This window comes from Salvelinus namaycush, chromosome 34 (assembly GCF_016432855.1).
Source record: "Salvelinus namaycush isolate Seneca chromosome 34, SaNama_1.0, whole genome shotgun sequence".
NCBI classification, from domain to species: domain Eukaryota; kingdom Metazoa; phylum Chordata; class Actinopteri; order Salmoniformes; family Salmonidae; genus Salvelinus; species Salvelinus namaycush.
This window is the reverse complement of record NC_052340.1, coordinates 17840147-17858934: the sequence shown is the minus strand read 5'-3', so window position 1 is coordinate 17858934 and position 18788 is coordinate 17840147. Positions and strand designations below refer to the sequence as shown.

General features: G+C 41.9%; 3 protein-coding genes across 3 annotated transcripts in view; 1 reads left to right on the top strand and 2 right to left on the bottom strand.

The window, feature by feature from the left end:
• Positions 1 to 5607, bottom strand: part of LOC120029031 (nucleoredoxin-like) — a 72497-nt gene extending 66890 nt beyond the window's left edge. The window contains exon 1 of the mRNA XM_038974322.1: positions 5098 to 5607. Within this exon, the coding sequence (XP_038830250.1) occupies positions 5098 to 5406 (309 nt within the window). The 5' untranslated portion in view covers positions 5407 to 5607. The remainder of the gene's footprint in view (positions 1 to 5097) is intronic.
• A 471-nt stretch (positions 5608 to 6078) lies between these two features.
• Positions 6079 to 9403, bottom strand: LOC120028696 (thioredoxin domain-containing protein 17-like). The gene is made up of 4 exons (XM_038973922.1): positions 9013 to 9403; positions 8641 to 8722; positions 7123 to 7198; positions 6079 to 6821 (listed from the first exon to the last, which is right to left on the bottom strand). The coding sequence occupies exons 1-4, from the start codon at positions 9155 to 9157 to the stop codon at positions 6753 to 6755; spliced, it is 372 nt and encodes a 123-aa protein (XP_038829850.1). The 5' UTR covers positions 9158 to 9403; the 3' UTR covers positions 6079 to 6752.
• A 706-nt stretch (positions 9404 to 10109) lies between these two features.
• Positions 10110 to 18788, top strand: part of LOC120029044 (protein moonraker-like) — a 28079-nt gene continuing 19400 nt past the window's right edge. Inside the window, exons 1-11 of the mRNA XM_038974335.1 lie at positions 10110 to 10495; positions 13525 to 13812; positions 13927 to 14197; positions 14415 to 14587; positions 14683 to 14904; positions 15369 to 15561; positions 16574 to 16755; positions 16880 to 17025; positions 17169 to 17324; positions 18059 to 18148; positions 18469 to 18556. Of these exons, the coding sequence (XP_038830263.1) occupies positions 10394 to 10495; positions 13525 to 13812; positions 13927 to 14197; positions 14415 to 14587; positions 14683 to 14904; positions 15369 to 15561; positions 16574 to 16755; positions 16880 to 17025; positions 17169 to 17324; positions 18059 to 18148; positions 18469 to 18556 (1911 nt within the window). The 5' untranslated portion in view covers positions 10110 to 10393. The remainder of the gene's footprint in view (positions 10496 to 13524; positions 13813 to 13926; positions 14198 to 14414; positions 14588 to 14682; positions 14905 to 15368; positions 15562 to 16573; positions 16756 to 16879; positions 17026 to 17168; positions 17325 to 18058; positions 18149 to 18468; positions 18557 to 18788) is intronic.

Here is an 18788-nt window from a genome sequence, read left to right as displayed (position 1 = left end):
AAGCACTTGGGGTCACCCCACTGCATGGCTAGCCTTGATCATTTAAGTATGCAATCTTATCATGGTGGTCTTACTTACCATCTCTTCAGGAGAGGGTTATCTAGCCAAGTCTTTTATCCTGACTGATGGGAATAAATTTAAACTATGTCCTCTCAGCATGAGCTGTACGGTTTATCAAAAGTGTTTACCCTGTGTGTAATAAGGCTCAGTGTTTGTTCACCTAGTTATCCACTTAGTTTGGGCTGATATACTGCTGCTGCTATCTCATACACGTGAAATTGACAGGTAAGAGAGCATCTACACAGGTCAACCCCAACCAAATGTGACATTTACAGATAAGGAACTGCACATTATCACCTGCAGTCAAGAGGGCATGCAGCAGGCTTTTTCCAGCTGCTCCTGCTGGAATCAAAGGAGTGCAGCAGGCGCAGGGCTGAGATATGTGATGAGCAAGGCGTGGTGCGGTTTTCATCAGATCAGTGACACCCTGATGACAGGCACCCTTAGCCCCTCTCCGAAGCACCTAGCAGCTGTGGCTCTAGTCCTCATGAAGCTGGCTCCGACCCAGGGTAGCACGACACTGCAGTGGGCCAGACTCCTTATGTGACTCTTCAAAACGAGAACCTGCCTAATAGCCACAAACCTAAAGCCCCCAAGGTCCTTTCAAAACACTAAATCTCCTCACTTGTAAAATATGTAAGACGATGTCTTCAGTATTTCATCTAGTCTCTGCATAGTTAGATAATCAACATTCCCAGCGATATGAGCAACAGAATAGACTACATAGGACAAGAGAAAGCAAGTGCAGTGTAGGGAATGAGAAGGGAGGGGGAACTACTGTAGGAGGGGTGGGCGGAGGGAGGGAGAGAGGGGCCTGGTGGGTGATGAGGCTCTGAAAGAGGCGATGGAGAGAGATTGCTGGCTGTGCCAGGAGATGAGCCCTGTGTCGCTCAACAGAGCTGCCTCTCTCTCGCCTCCCCTGCCTACAGCCAGAGCCCAGCCAGGCCTGAGAAGAGGGGGGAGAGGGCCACTTACTACCCACAACCTCAACGTAGCCCTCCACCAGGTCAACATCATACGCCAATTAGGTATCTCTCTCCCTCCCCCTCTTTCACACACTCTCTCTCTCTCTTTTACTGGTTGCTATGATCACACTCGCATGCAGGCGAGATCTGAACTCAAATGTGTTTCTTCTACACAAACATGTTGATTTAGAATAGAGCATTACCTTGTCTTGCTTCCCTCCCATTTACTGGAAACGGGTTCTGATTGCAATATAGGCACGGATGATGCCTTTGGACATACCTGTGTATGATAACAAGCACTGGTCATGTTGGTGTGGGTTGTCACCTTATTGTTCAATATCAATTGTGAAGAATGAGTGGAAAATAAACAGCATATAAATGGAAATAAATAAATAGCCAGCTCATGTAGACACAGCTGATACATATATACAGATGATATCTCCTCTGAAGCAAAGCTTCTCTTATCAGGTGCCAGGAGCTTCATATACCCGTCCTGGTGATAAAACCACATCTGTGCAGCAGACAAAGGCTGGAACTACATAGCCAACCCACAAGGCTACAACGCCATCTAATGCATTATAAAGCCTGGCTACAGGATCAGAAATCACATTCACGTCAATGCACACACATATGCCAAAAGAATAATTCTGAAAGGGGAAATATATAGGCCATTTGAAACCTTAAGTAAACACTAAACATGTACTTGCCTTAGGACATGTCAGAAGGCTACGGTAGTGTGACCTACATCTGACTGCTCAATGAAACATCAACTCTCTCTTCAGTATAAAAAACAGAGCAGGCCAGAGGTTAGTTAAACCCCTAACAGACACACTCATTCAGGCCCCTGCTGTACTGAAGGTCACAATTACTCTCCAATTAATACTGGTGGCACTGTCCGAGTTAAATGCAAAGTTGTACACTACTCTCAGGTAGCCTTAGCCAAGTCATGGCCGCACTCGAATTTTGAACAATGGCAATGTTGATGCTGCAGAATATTTTCCACCAGCAGCATTCAGAACACAATAATGCTGCACTGTGGCTATACGCTCCTCCCAGACAACTCCCATCCCTCCCGCCCTCAAATCAAATGCCTCCATCATTCCCCTCCTTCACGCCTGGACTGCATAATGAAGTGAAACACAAACAATCAGCAGCACATTAGAAGGGCCTTGATTGAATCTAAATAAGCTGTACCTATTAAAAGTGAGGGTTAGGGTTCTACAGGAAAAGACTACACTAAGGAAATTCACAAATAGTTCATAAAATATACAGCACGCTATTTGATGAACATGGGGAAGGGTTGGGTGGTGTGGAGCCAAGAGGCCACGGCTCATTTAAAAAGGTCCCGTATGCCCTTACAGTTGAAAGATAATCATCCTGAATGTCTCCATTTCATTGAAGAGGTGGTCAAATGTTGATGTAGTAATTACTTGCTGGTATTTAGGTAAACTGGGTAGGCCTAGATCAGGTAAATACATTAAAAAAACATCCCCTAAAATGGTACATTGTACAAAATATCATTCCACTGGCTGATAGTCGTGCATGCAGAACTATTCTTACAGAAATCTTCTGCAAATCCTTTTTACTAGCCTAGTGTGGCAATGTAATAAGACACGGAAGAGTGCTATATATATATATATATATATATATATATATATATATATATATATATATATATATATATATATATATACACACACATACACACTCTGTTAATACAGAGAAAATATTTCCAAATAAAAGAGTTGCCCTGGCAACTTAGGACAAGGAAATGATCACCTTCCAACTAAAAGCCAGCCTCCTTCATCACCATATTCTGCTCCCATTATTTTAAAGAGATAGAAACAGTATAGTATGATTTCCTGGTTTGTTTTCTTTACTGTGAAATTGTATTTTATACCTATCCTGTGAGGCCTAGAGACCATGATAATGTCTTCACCAGCCGTTACTGGGTTTAATGTCCTGTACTGCCAACAGTGTAGCAGCAGCAGGGCACTGAGAATGGCGCAGGTCTGTTCTCTGCAGACAATTAGATTTATATTCACAGTACCTCGGCTCTCTCCCTCTACCCTCCTCTCCCTTACGATTGCAATGTACACCATGATATTCTTAATAGCATATAGATTATGTGCATGCAGCTGCAAGCTGAGACATATCGGCTAGCCGAGACAGTCTCAGTGGGATTAATTGTAATTTGTTATTAAGGTTCATCATTTGTTTTTAATACAGACATGCTGACGTATGTAGGAAACTGGAGGTGCAGAGGACACAAAATGGATCCTGATGTGGGTGAACCTGCAGCATGATGCAGGTATCATCTAGGTATACTTTATTTCTAATCCTGAAACCCTTGCTTTACCCATAAATGTACATTATACAAAACTCTGACATCGGCCTAAACATTTTAAAGGCTTTCACAACATGCTATTTTTATGTTTATTGAATTCATGTCCAGAAAATAAATACAGACATGAAGATATTGTGGTAATCATATTTACAATATAGGCCTAGATTAATTATATGGGACAGTAACTGTAATAATTTGTCAAATTGCACACATGGAAGAGGGCTCCAGGTAGCCTAGTGGTTAGAACATTGGGCCAGTAACCGAAAGGTTGCTAGATCGAATCCCTGAGCTGACAAGGTAAATATCTGTCGTTCTGCCCGTGAACAAGGCAGTTAACCCACTGTTCCTAGGCCGTCATTGTAAATAAGAATTTGTTCTTAACTGATTTGCCTAGTTAAATAAAAAGGTATTATTAAAAAGGTATTATTAAAAAACAGAATAATTGTGATACATTAAAGACATTTAGTTTGTTGTGTGCAAGGTAAAATAATGAATAAATAAATGGACAGTGTACATGGAAAAAGATTTGGCAATTGTCTGTGAAAGGTTATGATGATTAAGCTCATAATCTTTCTTAACATCCATAGGCGAAGCATATATTTTTAAACCATTACATTAAACCCATATGAAAGAGATGGACAGATAATGTGAATAAAATTAATGACTGTGTCACCTACAGGTTTATTTATAGGAAATTTGATTAAATCTTCTCCTTTTTCAAACATATGGGTGTTTTCCAATAGCTGTGTAATGTGTAGGCCTATTATGAGATGTTGACTTCTGTATCCTAAATAATGGCCCTGCAATTAAATAACTAATTGAACAACAGCCTAACAGCCAAAGACTAGGCCATTGTATCGAGTCTCACATATTTCACTAACACTTTGATCAAAAACACTTTATACCTTTTTCCTTTGTGTTTTTACAATAACAATTTTCAGCATTGATCATTTCACCTTGGCTATAATAAATCTTAGATATTAGGTATCCATATATAGAACAAAAAATTAAACAAAAACTTTTGAACTATATTTAAGTCACTATTTCTAATTGCTATAGGCCTATAATAAGTCCAGTTTTGGTCAATATCTTGACAATATTTTTTTGTTAATTGTCCTGCCCCAAAACAATGTAATTTGTTACTTGAGTGTTTGAATTAAAAATGATTCTACAAATGCCACTATGAATATCATACATTTTAACATGAGCATTTATTCCCACTACCTGTGTGTGTGTGTGTGTGTGTGTGTGTGTGTGTGTGTCATTTTCTTATTTCAATATGGATATCTAGGCTATAGATAACCTGTGACACATGCCACTGGGGTGCACAATAGATAGGCTATATATTATATCCAATACAAACAATGGAACCTGGAATAAATACAGTGGGCCTTCTGTAAACCATATTATGTATATATGAGAGACAGTGACAAACGAATCTACCTACTGAAAAATAGGTCAGCTGGCAACATTAGAAACAAAATATGTTAGACCCTGTATCAACTTTTGGTTCCACCGTCAATTATGTCCAATGACCCAAATAAATGCATATACCTGTGCACTGTAAGGTAGGCCTATATAAAATTGGGCCAAGTGTGCAGTTTAATTAAGTAAGGGTTTATTGTCCAAATGGCCAGGGTAGGCTAAAAATATTTCTGTCACATATGTTTTTTATATCGTGACTCAATTCCAGATTCACATTTTTATTAATTGGTCACTTCTTACCTTTTTGTGTCTATCTTTGAAAGGCAATGCCGGCCATTGCATCTCCTGTAAAAAGTCTTGCCAATGTTTCTGGTCCTGATCAGATGAGACGAAGACGATTTCCAATGTGTCTTTATGTTCAGATGATTTTTTGAACTTGCTATAAAACTCACACAGACTGGCGTTGAACTGCTTACAGGGGCCGTTTAAACTGCAGCCGAAGTAGAGCCCGACCAGGGACAGCTTGCTGCCCAGCGCCTGTACATCCACCTCGGCTTTCTCGCTGTTGACGAGCCGCTCCCCGAGTAGATTCACCAGAAACTCTGACATCTCTGCTCGAGTCCTTGAAACAGACCCTAATATATTCCGTTCTCTTACCAAGACTGCAGAAAATGAAAACTGAAAGGCTCAGTAAAAACAAACACGCCCTCGTCCTCCAATTTAGCTTCCTTGGAGAGCCCCAATTCGTGGTATAGCCTATGCTCAAACGTGTGCACGACGACAGATACCCCTTTCCGCTTCTCAGCTCAGCTCAGCCGCTCCAATGTGTGGTGTGCAGGAATGCGATCCACTTATACTCCTACAATTGTGGTTGCGCTCATCACTTCAAAGCAAGCAACTCTTTCATGATACCTAGTTATAAAATGGTGATATTGAGTCTATATAATATTATTGATGTATGTATATAAAACATTTAGACCACCTTTGTTTGGTCTGGTATTTAATAACACTACTTGATCAAGTTCACTATTCAATGACTGATTGTTGTCAGCATTAAGCATGTTTAGGCCTACATGGTGGACACATGACATGTTTAGGACTATGTGTACATTAAACCCATATGACAGCACTAGGGATAGGTTACTTTTTTCTTCTTCATGAGCCTATAAGGAGCTTACTTTTTTTCTCGGTTTACAAAGACAACATATTAAATGTGCCAATTATATGATCTAATATTGTAATTTCGCATAAAAAAGTTAGAATTTATATTTCTATAATTTCTGATTTTTAAAATTATTTTTATTATAAGACATATTAGGCCTAATATATTTAGACAGGCTGAGGGAGCCACCTAGCTTCTCACAAAGTGAACTGCACTATAGACAAACTTCATTTTACACATTACAATGTTTTCATCCAGCCATCATTTCTTTTCATTTGACTAAGTTATTCACTATAACATGACAATCACAGTATACTAGGTAATGCTTCAGTTTATATCCTCACTCTATAGATTACTGCCGTAAGTAAGAAACAAGAATCATCAATTGATGAGATTCAATTCATTTGACACACTTTGTCTGGCCCAACACATTCTAGGAGTAGGCTGCCTACCACTTATGGGAATCTAATTTATTTGTCAAAAGTGGGCTATGTTATTATAACTCTTCTATTTAATTTACTAAATTAAACATCAAGTTCTAAAAGCAGTCAGCTAGCTCTACCAAGGCCTCTGGTTATGTTATAGTTGCTTTTTATTTCCATGTAAGAATAGCAACACATTCACTGATTAACACTGACTCACAGGGAGAGGAGTGTGTATTTGAATTCCAAAGAAACAATCATTTCAATTCAATCAAGTGTAGTGAAAAGGTGATTGGGCTGGGACTGGATCTCAGGAGAGAGGGAAATGGAAGATGACCAAGTGCAGGGTGAGTGTGGTCCTCTGTAGCCCTCTAGTCCTCAGTGAACATCATCCTCACCAGGTCAGCTTTGAAGCACTCCTCCTCAACCAGCTTCTGAGGCTGAATTAGATGGAAGAAAATAAACAGAACTTAGCATGTTTTGGTAACACTTTCCCTGAAGGTATATTTCATTAAGAATTAATAAAAAGTTTAGAAATGGTTAATAACAACCTCACTAATGTGGTAACACTAATGTGTTTTTTTTAATTTATTTTTTACAGATTGACTATTTATAAAAGAATAATAAAACGCTTTTGGGACCCGTTGAGTGTTACCACAAAAACCAAAGAAAAAGCCACACTTTTAAAATTGATTACAGAAATTCTCCATCTTTGTCATCTTGCCATGCACTTATGCTCACCGTGCCATATCGGATCAGAGTGGGAACTCCACTGAGCTTCAGAGTCTTCTTGAATTCATTATTGGGATCCTTCCAACTGGTCGAAGATGAAAAGGTATATTAAGCAAAATCCAAAAGTCAAAGACATTTATGTCAAATGTATAATTTTGTGCATTGTATATATACACACTGAACAAAAATATAAATGCAACATGCAATAATTCCAAAGATTTAACTGAGTTACAGTTCATAAAGGGAAATTCATTAGGCCCTAATCTATGGATTTCACAAAACTGGGAATACAGATATGCATCTGTTGGTTACAGATACCTTTAAAAAAAGGTAGGGGCGTGGATCGGAAAACCAGTCAGTATCTGGTGTCACCACAATTTGCCTCATGCAGCGTGACTAATTCCTTTGCATAGAGTTGATCAGGCTGTTGATTGTGGCCTGTGGAATGTTGTCCCACTCCTCTTCAAGGCATGTGCGAAGTTGCTGGATATTAGTGGGAATTGGAACACGCTGTTGTACAAGTCTATCCAGAGCATCCCAGACATGTATGACATTTGGGTAATTTTTCCACAACTGCATGTCTGGTGAGTATTCAGGCCATTGAATGAATGGGAAATTTTCAGCTTCCAGGAATTGTGTCCAGATCCTTGCGACATGGGGTCGTCAATTATAATGCTGAAACATGAGGTGATGGCAGCGGATGAATAGGCCTCAGGATCTCATCACGGTATCTCTGTGCATTCCATTTGCCATCGGTAAAATTTAATTGTGTTCGTTGTCCTTAATTTATGCCTGCTCATACCATAACCCCACGGCCAACATGGGGCACTCTGTTCACAACGTAGACATCAGCTAACCGCTCACCCACACAACGACATACACATGGTCTGTGGTTGAGGCCAGTTGGAAGTACTGCCAAATTCTCTAAAATGACGTTGGAGGAGGCTTATGGACGAAAAATTTACATTAAATTACCTGTCAACAGCTCTGGTGAACATTCCTGCAGTCAGTATGCCAATTGTGCGCTCCCTCAAAACTTGAGACATTTGTGGCATTGTGTTGTGTGACAAAACTGCACATTTTAGAGTGGCCTTTTATTGTCCCCAGCACAAGTTGCACCTGTGTAATGATCATTAATTTAATCAGCTTCTTGATATGCCACACCTGCCAGGTGGATCTGTCAGGTGGATGGATTATCTTGACAAAGGATCAAATGCTCACCAACAGGGATGTAAACAAATTTGTGCACAACATTTCTGGGACCTTTTATTTCAGCTCATGAAACATGGGACCAACACGTTACATGTTGCATTTATATTGTTGTTCAGAGTATTTTGCTCATTTCAAATATGCTGTCCAAGAGAGACAACAGTTCATGATGTTACAATGTATTTAAGCTTTCAAAACTTCTAGCTGCATTTGAGGGTAAGAAGAATACTTATTTTCTATTGCCTGTGGATTGCACAACACTATCATTCTGCTATCATCACCAGTGAATATGAGGAAAAAGTTGAGAAGCCTACATACTATGGCCTCTCTCCAACCTGACAGTAGAAGAAGACTGAGCCCTCAGGAAGGTGGGACATCTCTCCTCTAACAACTGGCTCAGCTGGAGGGGAAGGAGGAGAAGAAAGATGGCAAATGTGTGTGGCTTTGATTTATGCACACCATAAATTACACAATAGTACAGTACAATATATAATAAAAATACAGAAAATATAGCACAAAACAAGCACCCCCTGTAAACACTTTACAGAGATTAGTTGGCTTGGCTACCATGAATTGCCAACCATAACGTAGCAGAGACTGACATATTATGACAGACAGCTGGGAAAGAAAGCCAACTGCTATACATGACAGGTACACCAATGTATAGCCATAAAACAATAATTCGGTTACCTTTCACACAATCTGGACACCAGCTCAACCCTTGAGCGTCTTTATCACCAGAGAAATATGCAAATATGTTCTTTCCTTTCCTCTCAGACACTGCTTTGCAAAATTCATCATAACCATGGACCTTTACTTCTTCGTAGTGAGACATGATGAAATAGAATAAGTAGCAGTATTATCAATTATCGTATGCTAGGCAAGCAGGTATGAAGCATTTCATGCAATAACAAATACGACATGGACTCTTCGCCCCATGATCGCTTCTAAAATACTACAAGTAGAGAGTAAGAGGTAAAGAGAGAGGCCCAACTCGGAGGGAAATCTGTCTCCGTCCATCAGGTGGCATTTTTGCCCACAAAGTGAGGAGTTTTGTATGGAGGTCAATGAGAGTGTCGAATTTGGTTAATGGCTTATTTGCTACGTGATGTTTAGTTGATTTAATATAAGTTTCGTAATTCTTAGGTTGTTACAAGTGCACTTATATAAGTAGGACACGTGACACCCACGCAACTTTTATTTAAAAAAACCCCACTTTATATCGGAGTTGTCTCGATATAGCTATGCATATTCATGATATGAGACTATTAGCATAGCAGCTCTCCATTGAATACAGACGATTAACGTCAACAACCCTCATCGAATATTCAAAAAGTATTAAAATAATGAGATATCCACCAATCCAAATAAAGGATAGGTGGGATCTAAACAGCACACCGTGCCGCTTTGTGGACAACGAATCCCATTGTTAGGGCAGAGAGACAAGTATCTTGTCAGTATATCCATAATCTGTGCTACGAGTACAGAACACGCATGACAACGCTTCCTCTTGTCTATGAAAAATAAAAGTGATTGGACAACTTCATCCTATTCGTGTAATGTTTTTGATGATTGTTTAATCGAAACAAACATAATCTTATGGACACAAATAGATAGAACAATTAAAATCGAATAATATTGATCAAATGTTAGTCAAATTGTACGGTCAAATGAATATTTTAAGTGTCCTACATTTGGTTATGTTTGATGATTTCTGCTTTCCGTAGGTTAGAAATACTCACTTCCTGTTTTTACGGAAGACAGTGCTTATTATTGGTTGTCATGGCGGCGCTTTAATTTTTTCAAACTGAGATTAGATTGCTAGCTAGCTGTCGAATTGTATCCCGTACAAATAGTCCCCGAGCCACATATTTTCAATTTATTTACATTATAATAATCGAAGCATAATGTTGCATGGCTAGATACGTACTGAAACGTTAGGCTAAGGTTGGCAAATTGGATCAAAGCTAACCGTTAGCCTAACGTTAACTAGCTATCTAGGCAGCTAGCCAGGGTTACAGCTGATGTAGATATACCGGTAGCTAGCTAGCTAGAGGATTTAGGAACAGCTATGGCTGCAAACTTTCTGAAGGAGTCCCCGATGACCTTAGGACAATCGAAAAGCTGGGTCACATTAGGTACAAATCGTTGCTCTCGACTTTCTCAGAATCAGGTAAGACAACGTTAGCTAAAGGACATTCATGTAAACCCACATATGGTCAAATGGATTGTGAACTATCTGACCAATAAACCACGATTCGTAAGACTGAACAGGCAGTACTATCAGACCACGTATGCACAAACACGGTAACGTTAGCCCCACAAGGGACGGTCCAGTCACCTTTCCTGGTTACTCTCTATACAAATGACTTCACACACAATGAACTGAACGACCTGCAGAAATTCTGTGATGACTCTGCAATAGTAAGTTGTATCATAAAAGGTAGGTCACGTGTAGTGGCAAGTGTTTTGTGTTATGCCATTATGTCTTATATCTGGAGTCTTATATCGCCCTCTAACTTTAAGCATCAGCTGTCGGAGCATCTTACCGATCACTGTGCCTGTACACAGCCAATCTGTAAATGACACACCCAACTACCTCATCCCCATATTGTTACTTATCCTTTTGCTCATTTGCATCCTAGTATCTCTACTTGCACATCATCATCTGCACATCTATCACTCCAGTGTTAATGCTAAAATGTAATTATTTTGCCTCCATGGCCTATTTATTGCCTTACCTCCCTACTCTTCTACATTTACTCACACTGTACATTGATTTTTCTATTGTGTTACTGACTGTACATTCGTTTATGTGTAACTGTGTTGATGTTTGTGTCGCACTGCTTTGCTTTATCTCGGCCAGGTCGCAGTTGTAAATGAGAACTGGCCTACCTGGTTAAATAAAGGTGAAATAAAAAAATGTTTCTGGAAGGGAAACTTAGCGAAGGATGACAAACAAACTGGACAAAATCATAAAGAAATCAAGTGATACAATCAGATGCAGTCGAGTCAATGCAGGACATGTTCATAAAAAGGCTGCAAGCTAAAACACACATGATCATGGACAATGCTACACACCCACTCCACAGCGCTCTAATGCAACATAAACTCAGCAAAAAAAGAAACGTTGTCTCACTGTCAACTGCGTTTATTTTCAGCAAACTTAACATGTGTAAATATTTGTATCAACATAACAAGATTCAACAACTGAGACATAAACTGAACAAGTTCCACCAAAATTGAATAATGTGTCCCTGAACAAAGGGGGGGTTGAAATCAAAAGTAACAGTCTGGTGTGTCCACCAGCTGCATTAAGTACTGCAGTGCATCTCCTCATGGACTGCACCAGATTTGCCAGTTCTTGTTGTGAGATGTTACCACACTCTTCCACCAAGGCACCAGCAAGTTCCCGGACATTTCTGGGGGGAATGGCCCGAGCCCTCCCGTGCTCAATGGGATTAAGATCCTGGCTCTTCGCTGGCCATGGCAGAACACTGACATTCTTGCAGGAAGGGTACCACATGAGGGAGGAGGATGTCTTCCCTGTAACGCACAGCATTAAGATTGCCTGCAATGACAATAAGCTCGGCCCGATGATGCTGTGACACACCACCCCAGACCATGACGGACCCTCCACCTCCAAATCGATCCCGCTCCAGAGTACGGGCCTCGGTGTAATGCTCATTCCTTCAACGATAAACGCGAATCCGGCCATCACCCCTGGTGAGACAAAATCTTGACTTGTCAGTGAAGAGCACTTCTTGCCAGTCTTGTCTGGTCCAGCGATGGTGGGTTTGTGCCCATAGGCGACGTTGTTGTTGCTGGTGTTGTCTGGTAAGGACCTGCCTTACAACAGGCCTACAAGCCCTCAGTCCAGCCTCTCTGAGCCTATTGCGGACAGTCTGAGCACTGATGGAGGGATTGTGCGTTCCTGGTGTAACTCGGGCAGTTGTTGTTGTCATCCTGTACCTGTCCTGCAGGTGTGATGTTCGGATGTACCAATCCTGTGCAGGTGTTACACGTGGTCTGCCACTGCGAGGACGATCAGCTGTCCGTCCTGTCTCCCTGTAGCGCTGTCTTCGGTGTCTCATAGTACGGACATTGCAATTTATTGCCCTGGCCACATCTTCAGTCCTCATGCCTCCTTGCAGCATGCCTAAGGCACGTTCACGCAGATGAGCAGGGACCCTGGGCATCTTTCTTTTGGTGTTTTTCAGAGTCAGTAGAAAGGCTTCTTTAGTGTCCTAAGTTTTCATAACTGTGACCTTAATTGCCTACCGTCTGTATGCTGTTAGTGTCTTAACGACCGTTCCACAGGTACATGTTTATTAATTGTTTATGGTTCATTGAACAAGCATGGGAAACAGTGTTTAAAACGTTTACAATTAAGATCTGTGAAGTTATTTGGATTTTTACGAATTATCTTTGAAAGACAGGGTCCTGAAAAAGGGATGTTTCTTTTTTTGCGGAGTTTAGTAGTAGTAGTAGGTTCATCCTGCCCAAAAGGTCATTTTTACACACAGCCATTATAAATGACTAATTTGTTATGCCTTTTTAATGTTTAGTTGTTGTCTATTCTTCTGAGAAACAGCATCATTTCTTACCTGTCTTTTATGGCTATTAACGTACGTTGTCTTATTTAAGGAATAAGGCCAGAGGAGCTGTGGTATATGGCCAATATACCACAGTTAAGGGCTGTTCTTAGGTACAACCCTTAGCCGTGCTATATTGGCCATTTATCACAACCCCCCCCCCCCCCCCCCCCAGGTGCCTTATTGTTACTATAAACTGGTTACCAACGTAATTAGAGCAGTAAAAATACATGCTTTGTCATACCCGTGGTTTGCGGTCTGATATACCACGGCTGACAGCCAATCAACATTCAGGGCTTGAACCCCCTCAGTTTATAATATGTGTTTTATCATGTGTTTGTCACTGATACGGGTCCTGTCTTTGTCGAAGTGATAAAACAATTTCCCAAGTTGGGATTAATAAAGTACTACTGTACTCTATCTCTCTATCTTAGGATTCTAGCATGCCATCATGATGGATATTGAAAGATAACGTTGTGAATGCCAGTTGATGTGGCCAGATCATAAATTGGACAGCCGGATGTAACGTCAACTTAGCTAGCTAAGTTGGTCATTATGTCATTGCAACAACAGGAATGATGCCAGTGCCACTATTGTTCTCTTTCAGTTACTTTTCAATGCAGCCATGCCTGCCAACGCCTATAACCGTGCTACCCAAGTTGGCCCACCTGCACCCATTGTGATTGAGAAGCTGATGCCCTGGGTAGAGAAGCGGGATGACCTGGATAGCACCTGCAGTTCTCTGTGTTTCTCTGCTCTGTCTGAGGAGCGTCTGCTGGCTGCAGTCAGGCTGGCCAAGAGAGATCTGAGGAAGAGACGACAGGAGTCATTGAACAGCTACCCCATCAGACCACAGCCAGAGGAGACCACTCCCATCAAGAACAATGTGGAGCAGGTAAATAAGAGCTCATCAGTATACTCCCCTTTCACTTGTACTGTTTATATCCATCTTATTCCTCTCCAAGAACGATTCATCGATGATCAACCTTTATAATTTTTCAATTTCAAGCAGAAGGGGGTTGTTCCTAAGGGGAGGTCCAAGACGGCCAGCCCCAAAGAAGAAGTGATTCAGTCTGGAGCCAAGGTGCTTGTTTACACCCCCCAGAAGTACGTCTCCATACCTCCTGGGCCTGATCATGGCCGGTCCCCCCCAACCAAAGACCCAGGCCCAAGGCAAACAGCCAGCAAGGAGCCCCACACAGCCCTCAGCCAGGAGGTCCGTAGGCTGCAGAGAGAGCTGGCCAACTTCATCCAGAGAATAGATCAGCTGGCTAACAGAGGTAACTCCACATAAATAAAGTCACCCATAAGTTTACCAGTCAAATGGCCATGGTCAGAGGTTCTAGTGATCCTATTTCTATGGGTAACACATACAAGTGCTAATATGCCAATCTATTTAATATGCTGTTATGAACTTTTTTGAATGGTATTTATTGTATGGGACACTGCATGCAGTTTAGAGACCCATGGTCATGTGTATTGTGCTGTGCATTCCAGGGCGAATGGTTGTAGAGCCATTGGAGCCTGATGAGCAGCGCAGGGTGGAGGTCCGCAGACAGGAACAGGCAGCTCGCTCTGCACGCATCATCTATGTGCTACAACAACAGGTGAAAGAGATCCAAGAGGATTTAGACAAATTACGCTCCCAGAAGATTCAGCACACAAACAAAGTAAGTCTCACTTAATAACCCAAGCTGTGATGAGGTTCATGATGAGGACAATGACAAAGACTAACACCCATCTCCCTCTGTCTTCATTTTCTCAGTCCAGAGCGATGGACAGGTTGGCTGCTGCCCACAGAGGGGCGGTCAGGGCCATGCAGGTGTTCACTAATCAGCTGTCTGACACGTCTGAGGGCAGGATGCCCTCCTATTATAAAGAGCTGGGCCAGCTGATCCGCCAGCTCTCTCTGTGCTCGGCCAAGGTGGAGGTGGGCCAGGGATCAGCCGTCCCAGAGACTGCCCTGGACATCCTGCTGAAACTAGAGGTCAATCATAATGGCTACTTATTATACATAATGGCTACTTATTCTCATTTATAATGCAGTACTTTTGACCAGGGGCAGGGGTCAAAGGTCTCTGGTCCTATGTAATGCACTATATAGCAAATAGACAGACATTTGTGATGCATCCATAGATTAAATCACCTACAGGTCACACTCACCTTATGACACAGAAGATGGACACCAGAAAATGTCCCAAATCTATTGCTAATTTTTGATAAGCAATCAAACTTTGTAAATCAATATTAGGTTATACAAGTAATACTCTATTTTAAAAAACTAAGCTATTCAATCTAAAGACATTGGAAATAAATGTGCTGCAGAGCTACACAACCATAGGTAGAGCTGATGTATTATACACTACATTTAATTTAGATTTTATTTGGCTTCTTGAATTTTAATGTTAACAGAATATATTTGATTTTCCTGTCTCTCTCTGTGTTTCTCAGACCCTGGATACTGCTCTAAGCAAGCGGGAGAGTCACGCACAGAGGAGGCAGGCCCGAGTACGCAGCTCCTCCCCTGCACGCCACCGCAGGTCTCCACATCGCAGCACGTCTCCTCCCCGTCCACCCAGGGGCCCTGCCACCAGGGGTCTCAGAGGACCTCATAGAGCAGCAGGCCCCAAGAAGTCCTTCCCTGGTGAGCAACGAGCAGGTGTTCTCATTCTAATTCTGGCTGAGTGACTCAGCATTCAGAGACACTCATTATCTCAGTCAGCTGTGCTGCTGAAGCTATTTTATTAGCATTTTAATAAAGATAGCCTAATTATCTTGTCTTTTTTTTAAATTATTGGCTCATTATTCCATATCCTCATAACATCAATAACTCATGTAAAGTAATTTCATACATCATAAAACTGGGAACAACCACAAATCAGCATCCCCCTCCTACGGTTGAAACCACAGTCACCACAGAAACCACAAACACAGACACACAGACACAGCAGTTGATAAAATATCTGATCCAAAAATATAACATTTATTGCGGAACATTTCCTGAAACTGCATTTTTAATTTGAACGTCTCATGTCTTTGTTTACCCTGTTCTCTCATTGTGAACGAGGGGCCAGATCTTTACGGCTCTCATGAATCACCTGAAGGCTTAAGTGCTGCGTGTGTTTGGGCCTCCCACCAAGCCCGAATCACGGCACCAGGGTGGAGATTAATGAGGGGCTGTCTGAGTGACACAAAGAGGGGAAAGAGGGGCTGGGGTCCGGTTCTCTGGCCAGGGGTCTCCTGCAGGCAGCTCATTGTGTGGGTGGCTAGGTCCTACTGTGTACAGTCTCTCTGTGGGAGAGTGAGTGCAGCCACCACACATCACGAGAGGGTTCGAACTGTGTTGCATACACAAGTCTCCTTGGAAACTAATAATAGTTCCCACTGTCAATGAGAAAGCCCCCTACCTTCTCCACACTGCCAAACAAGCAGCAGGCAGGTGTCTGTTTGTGTGCTTGTTGGCCAGGTAAATGTGTAGTCTGTCAAAGGAGCAGGCAGATGTTATTCCTACGGGCCATACAGGCTTTACTAGTGTTTGATTAGTCATGTCAAGCACTGTAACACTTATCTATTGAGCACATAGCCTCGCTGTTGAAGTGTTTCAAAACAACATTTCAATCAAAACTGATCATGAGCCAATGTTGTGATGTTAGCAGATAGGAGAGCGGTCCCTCGGCATCAGCAGCCCCCCGGAGCCACAGAGCCTCCTCCACAGCTGCATCGCAGCCAGATGCTCAGTGCTGGCCTGGAGAGTTTGGTCCATCTCAGAGAATTCAGGGAAGGAGGGGGGCAGGTCCTCAACAGTCAAGGAGGAGCACTGCACCCCGACAGGACAAAGGTCAGTGAGTTTAATACGAACGAATTTTGTTGCAATTACATTTATTTTAATATGTCCATTATATAACTGGCTAGCTGAACTATTTTCACTACAATTGTGTCTCTTAAACATGATCTTTGTCCAGAAGCAGGGAGCCCATGTGAGGGATGCAGGTTTCCAGCAGCCCACAGTGGCTTCCAGGCTGAGAGTGTGTCAGCACCCACAGAAGGAGGCCTCTGTGCCCTGGATACCCACGTCACCTCACTCTCCTCCTAAACAACAACAACAGCGGTGAGCTCAGAGGAGAGCTCTCTCTCTCTTGTCCTCAGTCTCTCTTTTGTAACTTACTCTCGCTGCGTACTCTCTCTCCTTCTCTTAGTCTCTTTTAATTGTCATTTTTTTCTAATCCACTTCCACTTGGGTTATGTGACCAGCTCCCCTCAGAAGAGGCCAGAGCCTCGATGTCTCTTCTCCCCCCTGAAGCCCTCCTCAGGACCCTCAGCGCAGCAGCCAGTTGGTGTGGTGACAGCAGAGCAGGACCAGGGTTTGACCTCTGATAGACAGAGACAAGCCCACAACGAAGCCCTCAGGTCAGTGATAATAACAGTAATACATTTGCGTAATGCTTTTCCTTTAACACAGAAAACATAAACCATTGGACATGGCAAACAACCTTGTGCCTTATTAGCATCACAGTACCTTATTAGCCTCACTTACTTTAGGTTTTAGTTGGTGTATAATATAGCAGAATGAATGAACCAAAAGAAACTGCCCAGGGAACAGTTAAATTAATGGATCTGCTCATTTTGAGTAATTAAGTCATTTAAAACCATGATCTCAGACCCCACTTTCTGAAAGCTGCAAGCAATACTCTGATTCCAATTCAAAGTTAATTTCTCCAATAAATTCAATCTAAATGCTTGCTTTTTTGATTGGGGACATTTCTTTTTTTTTTAAAGCACCGTGATGGATAGCAGTACCTGTCTGCCTGCACTAAATTTAAGTGCACAGCAACCCTCTCCACTAATCAAATCTTAATTAGTGCAATTGAGGTCTATAATTAATCCAACGCCTGCAGCCTGCTTTCGGTAGCTAACATTAGGACTGGTTCTGTCTGTGTTGTACTGTGTGTTTTATGTCTGTGTTGTACTGTGTGTTTTATGTCTGTGTTGTACTGTGTGTTTTATGTCTGTGTTGTACTGTGTGTTTTATGTCTGTGTTGTACTGTGTGTTTTATGTCTGTGTTGTACTGTGTGTTTTATGTCTGTGTTGTACTGTGTGTTTTATGTCTGTGTTGTACTGTGTGTTTTATGTGAATGCACAGGCAAGCCTGGCTGGACAGGATGACCATACAGAGACTGAGGGACCTAAATCAGCTGAGTAAAGATGAAGCAGAACGCATCCAGAGACTCCGGTACACTAGTGTAGTACTACTTCCTGTACACACTCCCTGTCATAGCCTAGAAACAAATATACTGTTAGTCTACCCTGTCAAGCTAAAAGTGGAAGGTCAATATGTTTTATAGTTGTGTCAAGGTACTTGTTCCTCAGTGTGAAACTATTAAAACTTAACACCTCCCTGAAGCCCTCCGGGTTTGTGAAAAGTATGAGTCTGGAAATCAATGGACAAACACAATATTACCAAGCCAGAGGGGAATAACTGAGTAAAAAGACAGGATTCAAAGCCTATATATTGTCACATCAGGCTTGTTTGTGTGTGTGTGTGTGTGTCAGGTCTGAGGTGGGCTCTCCAACCCAGTGGGCTGAGAGAGCTGAGCAGGAGGCCCGAGGGAGACTTCAGCCTCTGTTGAACCAAGCCCTGGTAAAACAAACATTTAAACTCTCCTCTCAAAAAATAAAGGGTTGTATGCACACAAAAAATAGACTTAAGACAATCCTTTTTAGTTTTTTCTTGCTTTTCAGCAGGCAGGGAATAAATAACTGAGTGTGTAACTTTTCTGTCACTCAATACCCACATTGTTGTTACATAAGAAAAGCCTGGACCAGGGAGAGCTTTTCCCTCCCCCAGGAATTCCACTGCCCTCAAGAGTGGG